Source organism: Stegostoma tigrinum, chromosome 23 (assembly GCF_030684315.1).
Source record: "Stegostoma tigrinum isolate sSteTig4 chromosome 23, sSteTig4.hap1, whole genome shotgun sequence".
NCBI lineage: Eukaryota > Metazoa > Chordata > Chondrichthyes > Orectolobiformes > Stegostomatidae > Stegostoma > Stegostoma tigrinum.
In genome coordinates this window covers 13126235-13140578 of record NC_081376.1, presented here as the reverse complement: position 1 = coordinate 13140578, position 14344 = coordinate 13126235, and the positions used below count along the sequence as shown (strand labels likewise).

The window sequence follows — 14344 nt, the reverse complement described above, 5'->3', positions numbered from 1 at the left end:
ATGGGACAGACTTCGAACAGATCCAACAACTCAAAACCAGGCATCTGTTAGGCACTATGGGCCATCGGCAGCAGCTGAATTGTATTCATCCACAATCAGTAAATTCATGACTTGGCATATCCCTCACCTTACCATTATCATCAAGAGGTAAATCAAACCTGGTCCGATGAGCAGTGCAGGAGGGCATGCCAGGAGAAGTACAAGGCATACATAAAAATGAAGAGCCATCATGGTGAAGCTACAATGCAGGACTCGTTGCAGGCCAAACAACAGAAGCAGCAAGCAATAGACAGGCTAAGTGATCACATAATCAGTGAATCAGATCTAAGCTGTGCAATCCTACCATTCTGGTGGTTAATGGTGGTGTACCATTAAACAATTAACAGGAAATGGAGACTTTCCAAATATCCCCATCTCAAGAATGGTGGAGCCCAGCACATCAGTTCAAAAGACAAGGCAAAACATGTGTATTAAGCTTCAGAAATGCCACATGGATGGCCATTTGAACATGTTTCAGAGACCCTCAACATCATAGATGACACAGTCTTCAATAAACCTGATTCACTCCATGTGACATTAAGGAAACTGCTGCAAAGGCTAAGAGCAATTATCAGCAATAATACTGAAGACCTGTGTTTTAGAACTAGCTGTGACCCTAGCCAAGCTGTTCCAGCGCAGCTTCAATACTGGCATCTTCCTGACAATATGGAAAATTTTCCATATATGTCCTGCTCACAAAAAGCTGGATAAATCCAACCAAGCCATCTACTGCCCTAACTCTTGATGACAATGCTAACAAGCAGCACCTGCAAAGGATTAACTTGTTTCCTGATGCTCAGTTTGGTTCCACCAGGGCCCCTTAGCTCCTGACTTCATTACAGTCTTGATCCAAACGTAGACAAAAATTCCAGAGGTTAGGTGTGAGTATATGTTCTTGACATCAAGTATATCATCAAGTAGCCTAAGTAAAATAAGAGTGAATGTGAATCAGAGGGAGACCTCTTAGCTAGTTGGAGCTATACCTAGAATAAAGTAAGATGATTGTTGCTGTCTCAGAGATTTCAGTCTCTGGAATCTTTGCAGGAGTTGCTCAGGGTAGTATTCTCAACCAAACCACTTTCACTGTTTCTTCAATGGGTTTCCCTTCATCATTACATCAGATTTGAGAATTTTCACTAATGATCACACAGTGTTCAGTAGCATTTGCAACTTGTCAAACACTACAAAACTCCATGTCCATATTGCATCCAGCCTCAGGCTGTTAACTGAAAAGTAACCTTTGTGCCACACAAGTTCCAGGCAATGATCATCTCCAATAAGAGAAAATCTAACTGTCATCCCTTGATGTTCAATGGCAGTATTATTACTGAATTCCCTGCTGCCACCATCTGGAGGTTAGCATTGACCAAGAATTGAACTGGGTCAACTATATAAAATCTGTGATGACAAGAGCAGTTCTGAGGCTACAAATTCTGGGTAATCATTTCCTTCTCCTCAATACCCATCCACTATCTATAAGACAAAAAGCCATGAGCATGATGGAGTACTCTCCACTTACCTGAAGGAGTACAGCTCTGACAACATTCAAGAACCTGGATGGCATTCAGGAAAGAGCAGCCTGTTTGATTAGAACACAATCTGCCAACATCAGCATTCACGTCCTTTATCATCAATGCACATTCGTGGCAGTGTGTACTGTCTGCAAGATGCACTGCAGTATCTCACCTGGGTGCCTCAGAGAATGCCTTCCATATCCACAACCTATACTTTCTTAGAAGGACAAAAGCAACACTAGCAAGGGAGCACTACCACCTACAAATAACCCTCCCCCCATAATATTGTAGAATTCACCCTAGAGTTTAGAGAGGCAGCAGCTAAAATCAGATGCCATAGAATTACAATTGAGTAAAAATAACTGCAAGGACATGAAGGAGGAGCTGACCAGAATTGATTGGAAAGGAATCTAGCAGGTAAAATTGTGGAACAGCAATGGCAAGAGTTTCTGTGGATTATTTGGGAGTTATAGCAGAAGTTCACCCCAAGGAAGAAGCATACTAAGGGGAGGACGAGACAACTATGGCTGACAAGGGTAGTCAGGGATAGCATTAAAACAAAAAAGGACTCATATAATGTGGTGAAGATTAGTACGAAGCCGGAGGATTGGGAAGCCTTTAAAAACCATGACATCTCAAAGTTTGTTGCGGTCTGTCAGTTAATACTAATGTGCATTCCCTGTTGGCCATAGGCAAATGGTGCAATAAAGCAAGGTCTGACAAATAGAAGAGTCTTAATAATTTGGTTCATTTCAATTTTAATATTTATATTTTGTTTTGATTGTGAGAATGTCTATGTTGTGCCAGGCACCTGAAAGATTCACCTGTTTTTTGTTTAAATAGTGGCATGTGATCTTTGACGTTCAATTGAACTGATAGATGGGATTGTAACATCTCATCTGTAAAAAGGTTCTTGAAACAATGTAGCCATCTTCAGTATTCCATGTAACTGTCAGTGTGCATTATAGCCTTAAATTCCTGATGGAGAATTTGAAATCGCAACCTTTTGACTTGGAGGCAAGATTTCTGCCACTGACCCAAACTGGTGCGTGTAACTGAAGTCAAACTGTATAATGATAATGGGAACTGCAGATGCTGGAGAATCCAAGATAATGAAATGTGAGGCTGGATGAACACAGCAGGCCCAGCAGCATCTCAGGAGCACAAAAGCTGACGATTCGGGCCTAGACCCTTCTCTGATGAAGGGTCTAGGCCCGAAGCATCAGCGTTTGTGCTCCTGAGATGCTGCTGGGCCTGCTGTGTTCATCCAGCCTCACATTTCATTATCTCAAACTGTATAATTTTCTTTTATGCCTGAACCCTGCCAAACTTTCATCCTGCTATCCAGAAATTTTATTTGGGATTGATTTTCACTATCTTGTTACAGATTTGTGGTTTTCTAGATGTGAATTTTTGTTGCAAGCCCTGAAGAAACATGTTTTAATTTTCATTTGGCAAGCTCTGTCTATTCTGCTCTTCTAAATTCATTCCTAGTAGTTAGTACTATGCAGTTACATCTGTTGAACTTCATTAGCCATTGATCAGCCCAGTTGTAAACCCTGTTGAGCGAGCTTGATAAAACTTGACTGCTTAGCTTTATTTTGGGTTTGTAGTTCATGATTCTTGTGTTTTCCAGTTCAATATGTGATTTTTTTGTGCAACAAGCTTTAAATTGATTCCATGCAGAGTGCAAAAAAAATTGACTCAAACACTTGAGCAGGATTAAAATGTAGACCTCAGAAAATAATTTATGTTTTATTTCAAGAATCCAGTCAATGAAGAGCAGTTGTTTGGTTTTGTCAATTTACCTTTTCCTGTTAACATCGTCCAGTGTTCGAGACTTAATTTTTATTTCAGAAAATATGTGCATATTTTGTGATATAACATATCTTTTACTCAGAGTTAAAATGCGGGGAGTAATAAATGTATATGTTTTCTGCTGTACATTAAACTGCCTATATTTACTGTCCTAGATCCTGTACCAAGAGAGAGATTCTGAATTGAATATTTGCAGTCATATAGTGAAAGGAAATTTTACACTATCTGTTGTCCTGAATGATCTAAGGAAATACAGTCAATATGAGATTCAAGTTTTGGCGTTTACCAGGATTGGGGATGGAGTGCCAAATTCACCAGCTCTAATAGAGAGAACAAAAGATGATGGTAAGTTTTGAAATGACCTAATTAATTAATCTAGTGTCTTTTATTATTACTGTAATAGCCGGCTGAGAGAGAAACAGAGATCATTCTGTTGATCTGTATCATCTTAACCAGAATATGTCAATTTGCTTCTTATTAACAAGTTGTTAGCTCATGTTTTGAAATTTAGTATTTAAGGCTTCCTGAATGGTTCAGTTATGTTATTCAATGATAGATCAAGAAGATGCAAATTAGTGGTCAGAAAGCTATACCTATGCTCAATACCCTTGGATATGGAAGAGAAAATTGACTAAGATTCTTGTTTTTGATTACTGTTTAGGGATCATTACTTAAAGTACACACGGGTGAAGGTTGGTTAGGGACAAATTTAAGCTTGGCTACAGTATTCTTCTCGATGTGTCATCTTCCAGCACTTGCTCTGTATATTCACACTTGAAAAATACCTAGGCGGTAAAATAAGAGGGTGCTTAGCACTTATGGAACTGGTCAACAGTTTTGGGAGAAGGCAAGACAGGAAGACAATTCCTGCTGATAGGTATGTATCATTCAGTTTCAATAGCAAACACCATTCCATCACCAGTCCTTAGTCTCAGATATGTGTCTCCTCTCTCTCTGCATATGACTGCAGTGATCATAGTATAAATGATGCAGATTTAAGCCATTTGGCTTGTGGAGAATACTCCAACATTTGACCATGGCTGATATGTTTCTCAACCTCGTTCTCCTGCCTTCTCCCCTTGATCCCCTTTGTATTTCTGTCTTAAATACTCTCAATGACTTTGCTACAGTGGGCTATGGGGGCCATGAGTTCCACAGATTAACCACCCTCTGACTGAAGAAATTCTTCCTCGTAACTGGAAACACTAAAACATCAGTGACAGAGTCAACAAGATTAAAGAAGTAAACGTTCGGTTCAGATCAGAATGAGAGAAACTGGTTCGATTTCATGGGACTTTGACACCAGTACTGGGAAAGGAGGGAGCTGCTCCAATGGTACAGGCTCCACCTGAATCATGCTGGGACCAGGGACCTGGCATATGACATAACTAGGGCTGTAAACAGGGTTTCAAACTAAATAGTGGGGTGGCTCAGTTGCATGGAAAATTAGGGAAAAAGTTAAAGGGAAGAGGGCTCCAGTAAGGTTATTAAATTATCCAGAACAAGGAATAGGACGGAGCGTATTGAAAGCGTTTAGGAATCTAACTTCAGGTACTGCAGAGCGGGGGGCAGGGTTGCCTCTTCAGTGAGAAATTAAATTAAGTCGATAGCAAGAAGGAATATAGAGTAAAACGGCACAGAATCTTGAGGATAAAGTTCAAGAATTGCAATGAAACAAAGATTTTGCTGTCAGGTTTGTACAGGCCTCTTAGCAATAGTCAGGATGTGGGGCAGAAATTAAATCAGGAGATAGAAAAGGCATGTAAGAAAGGCACTACTACAATAATCAATAATAACTTCAATGTGCAGATTGACAGGAAAGATCAAGTTAGTAGCAGATCCCAGGAGAAGGAATTAGTCAAATGTCTTTTTTTTGGACAGCTTCTGGTAGAGCCCAATAGGAAACAGGCAATGCTGGACTTAGTGATGTGTAATGAGGGAGACGTGATTCTGGAGCTTAAAGTGAAGTGACCATAGGGAGGACTGTAACCATGCTATAGAATTGACTCTGCAGTTTGAAAGGGTGAGGCTGCAATCAGATATAACAAGATTTCAGTTGAGTAAAAGTAATAACAAAAGCTTGGGAGGAACTGGCCAGACCTGATTGGAAGAGAAGTCTAGCAGGAAAGATAGTGGAGTAACATTGGCAGGAGTTTCTGGTGTAATTAAGGAGGCACAGCAGACATTCACCCCAAAGGGAGAAGAAACATAAAAGAGGAAAATGAGGCAACTGTGACTGCCAAAGGAAGTAGGGAAAAGTATAAAAGCAAAAGAAAAAGGATACAATGTGATGAAGATCAGTGGGAAGCCAGAGGATTTGGGAAGCCTTTTAAAAACCAGCATGGTATAACTAAAAAAGCAATAAGCAGGGGGAAGATCAAATGTAAGGGTAAGCTAGCTAGTAATATAAAAAGAAATGCAGGAGTTGCTTTTAGATATCTAAAAGGTAAGAGAGAGATAAGAGTAGACCAGTGGACTGTTGGAAAATGAGGTTAGGGAAATAGTAATAGGGAACAAAGAAATGATGAAGGAACTGAATGTGTGCTTTGCAGTAGTCTTCATGGTACAAGACACTAGGACACCAATCAGAACTTACAGAAAGTCACGGGGAGAGGTGAGTGTTTTGGCCATCATTAAGGACAACATACTGGGGAAACTGAACTGTCTGAAGGCGGATAAATCTTGTAGACTGGATGCAGTACACTCCAGCTTTCTGAAGGTGATAAACGAAGGAGATTATGGAGATAGTGTGATCTTTCAGAATCTCCAGAGTCATGGAGACTCTCCAAGGACTGGGAAATAGTTAATGTACCACCTCTATTCAAAAAGGGACAAGCAATAAGACAGGAAATTATTAACTGGTTAGAATGACCTCGGTCTTTGGTAAGATTTTACAGTCCATTATTAAGGATGAGATTGTGGAATACTTGGAAGTGCCTGGTAAAATAGGGCTAAGTCTGCACAGTTTCATCAAGGGGTTATGCTTGACAGGTTCAAATTCTTTGAAGAGGCAACAAGCAAGTTAGGTGAAGGAGAACCAGTAGATGTGACTTATTTGGATTTTCCGAAGTCATTGACAAGGTGTTGCACAGGAGGCTTCTAAATGAACTAAGAGCCCATATTGTTCGGGGAAAGGCATTGGAATGGATAGTGGATTGCTTACTAGCAGAAAGGGAGTGGGGATAAAGGTATCTTTTTCAGAACGGCAGCGGTAACTCGTGGAGTTCCACAGGGGTCGCCATTGGGACCACAGCTATTCACATTATACATTAACAACCTGGATGAAGAAACTGAGTGCATTGGTGCTAAATTTGCAATGACACAAAAATAGGTGGAGGGACAGGTAATGTTGAGGAGGTGGAGAGACTGCAGAAGGACTTGGACAGGGTAGGAAAGTGGCCAGATAGAATGCAATGTGGAGAAGTGTGAGACTGTGGACTTTGGTGGGAAGAATAGAAATGTAGACTATTTTCTAAATGGAAGAAGACTATGGAAATCTAAAGAACAAAGGAACTTAGGTGTCCTACTTGAGGATTCCGTTAAGGTTAACATGCAGATTCAGCTGGCTGTTTGGGAGGCAAATGCAGTGTTAGCATTCATTTTGAAAGGGCTAGAATTCTTCTTGACTTGGCACAGTTAAGATCTTCATGTGGACAATTAAAGGCCACTTGAGGGCTTTAAGTCAGCATCAGCCCAATTGCCTGTTTTCCTGGCAGATGAGAATGTTGCTTGGTGACCTGCCTACCAGATTGAGGGGTGCAGCTGCGGGAAATTGCCATTTGTTCTGGGTCAAGAGGAAAGCAGAGATGACAACAGTCAACTTACCTCTAACTCTCCTCTCCTTATGATTCCTATGACAACAAAGCACAGTTGATTACCTAAACCTCTAAAATATGGGTTTTAGCAATGATCTGGCTGGGCAAGACGACAAGCTTGAAATTTGTAATTCACCCAAAAGCTCACCAGCCAACTGAAGCGGCCAGTTGGGCTGAAAACCAGTTGCCCTTAAGACAACCACCCTATACAATGTATGGAACACTGTGTGTCAGAGACTCCCTCATACACATGTACATGCACTCTTAATCACCCCCCAGATCCTGGATTAATCCATTCTACCACCTTGCCTGCTGCCCTTCAAGGGTTTGTGTCTGCAGCAGCAGTCATATCTTCCACTAAACTCCCACCACATGGATTTCTGCATGTTTAATACCCCAGCCTGCCCTGCAGTGCCCCAGCTCACCAGTAGGTATATTCCCAATGCTTGCTGTGCATTCAATTAGAAACTGTCTTCATACCGCATTCCCTGCTGATATGCTAACTAGTGAGACTATAAAGTATTTATAAAAATCAAAAGAACTGTGGGTACTGTAAATCGAGAACAAAAAGAAAGTTGCTGGAACAGCTCAGCAGGTCTGGCAGCATCTGTGAAGGAGAAAACAGAGTTAACGTTTCGGGTCCGGTGCCCCTTTCTCAGAACGTGAGGAATGGTCACCGGACCTGAAACGTTACCTCTGTTTTATCCTTCACAGATACTGCCAGACCTGTATAAAGTATTTTTGATACAGAGAACGATTTGTGCTCTATTTCTGCAGCTTTAAGCCCAACATACAATTTAACTTCATTTTTTTTTTGGCTGGGTTAGTGGCATTAATGATCTATTCACCAACACCTCAAAATCTTTTGGCAGGAGTAAGTACGTCATTCAGTTAAACATGCAGATAGGTTGTGACTGATATGTACTTCAGTTTACTTCTGCATTTTTGTTGCTTCCTGACCATCCTTACCAAGTAAAATTTTCCATTGACCTAGCATTGGTTGTATTTTGGGGAAATGAGTTCCCATTTTCCGCTACCCTTTGCCTCAAAATGGTGCACCCTGATTTCATTCCTAAACAGCGTAATTGTTGTTTTAATCTTATTCAAAATTCTCTCCGTGCCTGTGCTGTACAGTTCTACGTTCTATGTATGTACATTCATGCAACATTTGCAATTTGGTGTGTTAAGCCCTGAAATCATACTGGTCAAACCTGAGTTATGGCCCGATTCAAGGCCTGAGATCCTATCACCACAGATGGAGTATGACCAATTTCTGTGCAACTGAAGTGACACATCCTTGTTTTGTATTCCAGTCTCCTGAGGGAAGTACCAACATTTCATTATTCTTTCTGATAAAGTATTGTAGCTTTTGACTAGTTTTAATGAGTTACGTGAATGGCCAAGTAAATCCCTGTTTCTCCACAACTCCTCTTACTGTTGGGAAAGTGTCCTGATTTATAATCCTCAGATCTTGAGAATAATACCATTTAATTTATATTATCACTATTTACTAATCTCCTGATTTTGCAATTATTCATGTTAAATGGCAGTTTTTAGTCTTCATGCAAAACATCTGATTGATTTTGTGGCACGGTGGCTCCGTGGTTAGCAATGCTGCCTCACAGCACCAGGGACCCTGGTTCAATTCCAGCCTTGGGCTGCTGTGTGTGTGGAGCTTGCATGTTCTCCCCATGTCTGTGTAGGTTTCCTCTGGGTGCTTGACTTCACTCCCACAGTCCAAAAATGTGCAGGTTAGGTGAAGTAGCCATTGCTAAATTGCCCATAGTATCCAGGGATGTGCTGGCTAGATGGATTAGCCATGAGAAATGCAAGGTTACAGGGTTGGGGCGTGGGTCTGGATGGTTTGCTCTTTGGAGAGTCTGTGTAGACCTGATGGGCTGAATGGCCTCCTTCCACACTTTAAGGGATTCAGTGATTCTGTGATAGAGTTCCTACACATTAGTAAGCCTCCCAGTTTGATAGCACCACAAGCTTGAAGTTTATTTCTGTTACAGATGCAACTTATTTTAATAACAATGGAATCCCCAAGACTCTCTATGTTTGATCAGCAGTTTCAAATACAAGACATACATTGGTTAAAATTACAATAATTTTGAAATTGTTCATTTAATAGTTTGGAAATTCATGTTGGCACAACATCATTTTTGTTCCACTTGATTCGGCAAGGAAATGTTTACTGAAATGTGAGAATGGTTGTTCTTCACAGTGCATGAACAACAGAGACACCTTCATGGTGAGGTGTGAAGCTAGGAGACTATCCAAGGTCTTGGTTGATGAAGATTGAGAGTGAAAGTATTCCAGCAATTTAAAATAACTTATAACAGATTAACAAAATCTCTCTATAATTGTATATGACTATCTAATGGGAAGGAAACTATAAATATCCAACTCAGGTGTGGATTTGTACTGAGTGTTGAACACCTGTGGACTTCAAGCACTTCTTCAGAACCTTAAAAATCAGGATTAATTGAGTATTTGAGTATAGCTGAAAAAGAGATATTTTGTTGATGCCTTTCATCATGTACACTTTAGAACAATTCAAAAGAATACGAATTCAAGGAAAAACAAAATGCATGAGTGAAGAGTACTGATTGGTTGAAAAGTGAACTCCAACTGGTAGAGATAACACGGTGAGGAGCTGGAGGAACACGGCAGGCCAGACAGCATCAGGGGAGCAGGAAAACTGATGTTTTGGGTCAGGACCCTTCTTCAGATTCTGACTATCCCTAATCAATCCTTGTCTCTTCAGTTGTGTCTGAAGTTACGTAGGAGAAGACAATAATTGAGATAAAACTGGACAAGAGTTAGAACTTAAAATGTTGTAGCAAAATGTACCACTGTTAAGCACGTGTAACAGGCAACATAACAAATATTGCCTCACCAAATATAAAACAATGCTTAAGAGCAAAGTACTTGCATCAAAGCATTTTGAAAATTCTTTTAAAAGTTTCATGATTGTGACAAATTTTGAACTGCCAATAATCATGCTCTTTCATGAGTATGGTTAAGGGAGAAATGCAAAAAGCCACACTGCATCTTTTTTTGATTGCCTTTCTACAAATCTGCCCAATTCCAAAAAGTGAAAAAGAAACATTCACTTGACCTCTGAAAGCCGCAGATAATTTCCAACCAATCCATAGGAGTACAGCTGTATTGAATGCTACCCCATTGCCGTTGACAACACTGCTGATAGCCCCTGGTTATATTTTCATTGCTGCCACTTATCAGTAGAAAGATCCTGTTTTGCAGTCAAATCTATCTTTATAGCTGTCAAAAATAGTCACAGTAACATTCCCTGAATCAGTCTTGGATGAGAGGCCATGTTAGCAATCGTGCACCAAACCAAATTTGGATCATTCACTGAACTGTAAAAATATGTGTTTATACCATTATGACTGGCCAAGTTTCTCCTATTCATATCAAAGATTTATTTGACAATGGTAAGAATTGCAGCCATAAATAGATCTTGTGATAAAATAATTTATTTGCAGAAGACTTTAATTGTTAAACTCCATTTTCTGTATACACTTGGGATGAAATTTAATGCCTCCTGACCTGTCGCAAATTTGGTAACAGGACTGGAGGATGCCACCTGACAACTCTACTTTCAACCCTCCTACTTCTGCACTGACTGTCTCTGGGGAAGGAAGACTCATGAACAGTCTTGCTGCCCCAGAGCCAATTGATGCCTGCTTCAAGGCCTTTTCAGGCAGGGTCTCTCCATGCTGGATGTCCAAAAAGCAAACCAGCTAATGTCTGATCAAGGGACTCAGAATCAGGAATTGAGAAACTTTTGTAAGTTACAGTTTTGCCTCGTTGCCTATAACTCAAATCCAGCCTCCTTCTTGACTTCCCCCTCCCACTCACCTGTGGCCTGGTTCCCCTGTTCAGCTCTTGGGCGGTTTGTGGGATGCAGGGTCAGGAGTTCCACCCTGAGATCCTAAATCCTATGGAAGGTCCAACACTGCCCAGATTGGGCTTTCCCAAAAACATTCCCATACACAACTCTCCGCCTTGCCTACTTTAAATTTCACTCATGGATTAAACCTTGCAATTCTTTGTGATTGGAGAATCTTTAAGTTATGTGTTATTGGCAATGTAATGCCACATATATCTAAATAAATGCTGGTAGACAAAACAATTTCATAGGTACCAATTTCAAAGTTTCAATCAAAGCAATGAGTGTCAAAGATTAAAGTAGTAAAAGTTCCGAACAAATGGAAAGAGAAAATATGAAAGAAGAAATTACATAAAACTATCTCAATTCTCCTACACTTCTCCACATCTAATTCACTATTATTTTGTTTTCTATTTTGCTGCCACCAAAATGAGTCTGTCTCAAAATTCTATCTAATCTCTGTTGGAAAGTGGGAAACAGTTCATGGACGGTGCTAAAATTCCAATCCCCTTGAAATGATTTGGTATTGACAAGTTGGTCAGTCATGAGTTCGTTTGTGTTGTAATCATAAGTTACCATACTAATTATGTTGCTTCTTCATTTTTGGGAAATTGTACCTCGAAATGAGCATTAGACTGAAAACTTAAATCCTTTTTAAATATGGCTGGTTTGATTAGTGAATAATTGTGACATGCAAATGTCCAAGGTACTTCTGGTGCTCACCTCTTTCAATGTATAAAGCCATTCCACAGAGTGAAGTGACCGTACTTGAATCATAGACTGGTAAAGTACAGAAGAAGTTCATTCAGCCTGTTCTTGCTGTATCAATTCTTTGATAGAGCCATCCAATTAATCCCACTCACTGGCTTTTCCCCATAGCCCTGTAAACTAAAGGACCCTGTCTGTTTCTGTTTGTGCTACATTTCAGTCCCATAGCAGTTTAATACATTAGATTTCATCTTTTTTAACCAATTAGCCATCACAAGGATAATTATAAGACAATTCAGAACATTATGACCATGTTGCATCATTTACTTGGACCAAGCTTGGAACTGGGCATTTCCCATTCCCTCCTCAAGTGACAATTCTTCCTGATTTTACATTTGCTTCAAAAGTAGTTGGTGCATAGCATCTAGGAATTGTATTAATTGCAAACATACTTGTAACCTCAGTCAAATTTGCTCTCATATCGCTATTTACCATCAGATTTCCTTCAGTGCCATTTTCTCCTTTATACCTTCAGGGCAACATTGATGTTAACAGTATGATAGTAATTTCAAAATTGATCTCTCATTGCCTAGAATTCCTGTAACACAAAACTTTTACCCTTTTTGACAAAATTAAGAATTTTATATTGAATACAGGAATAATGATAGCCAGGCATCAGGTGAGCAGGTTCGAGGAAGAACTTTGAATCCTTGTTTTTGTTTTCTATACCAAAGGTTTAAAGGGGAGATGAAGAAGCAAATAAGAGAAGCAAAGCAAAATTATGAGAAAACTCTAACAGCTAACATAAAGGGGAATCCCAAAGTCATCTGTAGGCATATAATTAGCAAAAGAGTGCTTAAAGGACAAGTAGGACCACTTTGAAGAGCATTTTACATAAGGAGGTAGGGGCATAGCTGAGATATTAAATGAATACTTTGCTGCTGTCTTTGAGAAAGCGGAGGATGCTGCCCAGGCCAGAAAAGAGAATGAGATCAAATCCAAATGGGTGAATGTTAGGAATAGCAAGGGTCAGAAAACACTGGTGAGAATAGTATGTGAATCTCCAAACGGTAGTTATGAAGTTGAACAGAATGGTAAACATGAAATTATTAAAACTTGTCACAAAGGGAGTGTGATCTTAATTTTCAATTAGACTGGGACAATAGAATGTTTCTTGGAGCATATTTTGTGCAACCAACCGTGGATAAATACTTAAATCTAGTATTATGTAATAAAGCAGAATTAACTAGTAATGTTGTAGTAAATGTTCTGTTAAAAGTAGTGATTATAATAACATTAAATTCCATGTTAATTTTGAAACCAATGAACTTCAGACACCAGCAACAATCTTTAACAAAACCAATTATATACATATGAAAGGATGACTGACTAAGGTTAATTAGGTAAATAAACTAAAAGGTATGGCTATAAATTAACAGTAGGAGGCAATTCAAAATGTTCAACGAATGTGCATGCCATTGAAAAACAAAACCTCAGCATGGAAGAGCCATCAGTATCTCTCTCCGGAAGTTAAGGATTGTATTAGATTAAAGGAAGAGGCTTCTAATACTGCTGAGGATATTAGTAAGTCTGAAGATTGATGTGATTTAGAAACCAGTGAAGATCTGTCAGAAAGTTAATAGAAAGAGAAAAAGTAGGATGCAAGACTAAGCTAACCAGAAACAGAAAAGTGAGTTGTAAGTGCTTTTATACATCTATAAATAGGTAGAGATTAGCTAAAGTAAACACTGGCCCCTTAGAAGTAGAAACAGGAGAAATTATTGTGGGGAATAAGGATCTTGCAGAAACATAAAACAAACACTTTATGTCTATTTTTACAGAGGAAGTTTTATTCCTGAAATAGATGGTAGCCTAGGGGCTAAGATAAAAACGGAAATCAATGTTAACAGAGCAAAAGTATTGAAAAAAATCAGTCACTAAAACACAACAAATTCCTAGACCTGATATCCCACACCCTAGTTTTCTAAAAGCAATACCTGCAGAGATAGTGGATATGCTAGCGATGATTGCTGACTAAGTATTGCTTGATATTGTTGTCAGTGACTCCTTCGATCACTGTGCTGATGATGGATTTGTCTTGCTTTCTGTGGACAGGAATGCCTGTGAAGTTTGAAAGATTGAATAAGATGCCGTGTATACAGGCAACAAAAAGTGGTTATTTTGAGAAAGAATTATTGAAAGAGAGGCAAAATTTGTTAAAAAGAAAACTGCTAAAAGGTTGCTGAGGAAAAAAATTCAGAGGCCTTTGTTTGAGTCAAGTTAAATAATCCAGTACTGCGGATCAACACTTATTTTTCATTTTGTATAACTAGAAAACCAATAGAAAACTAATATAACTAATGATCTAAAGAACCGACTGTCAAGGGGTGAGATACAAAACAGCCTTCAAAGGAAACTTTGAAAAGTTTAGTTTTAGGGAGAGATGCTGCACCCTGACTCCATTGGTCTCAGATGTGCTAGCGAAACCATGTGCTCCCCCTCCAGGAATCCAAATCCAGACGTAATCATAG

The 14344-nt window shown here is 39.5% G+C and overlaps 1 protein-coding gene across 1 annotated transcript in view; it reads left to right on the top strand.

Annotated features, from left to right (window-relative positions):
* Positions 1-14344, top strand: part of sdk1a (sidekick cell adhesion molecule 1a) — a 752575-nt gene that overhangs the window by 617949 nt on the left and 120282 nt on the right. Inside the window, exon 27 of the mRNA XM_059653924.1 lies at positions 3527-3716. Within this exon, the coding sequence (XP_059509907.1) occupies positions 3527-3716 (190 nt within the window). The remainder of the gene's footprint in view (positions 1-3526; positions 3717-14344) is intronic.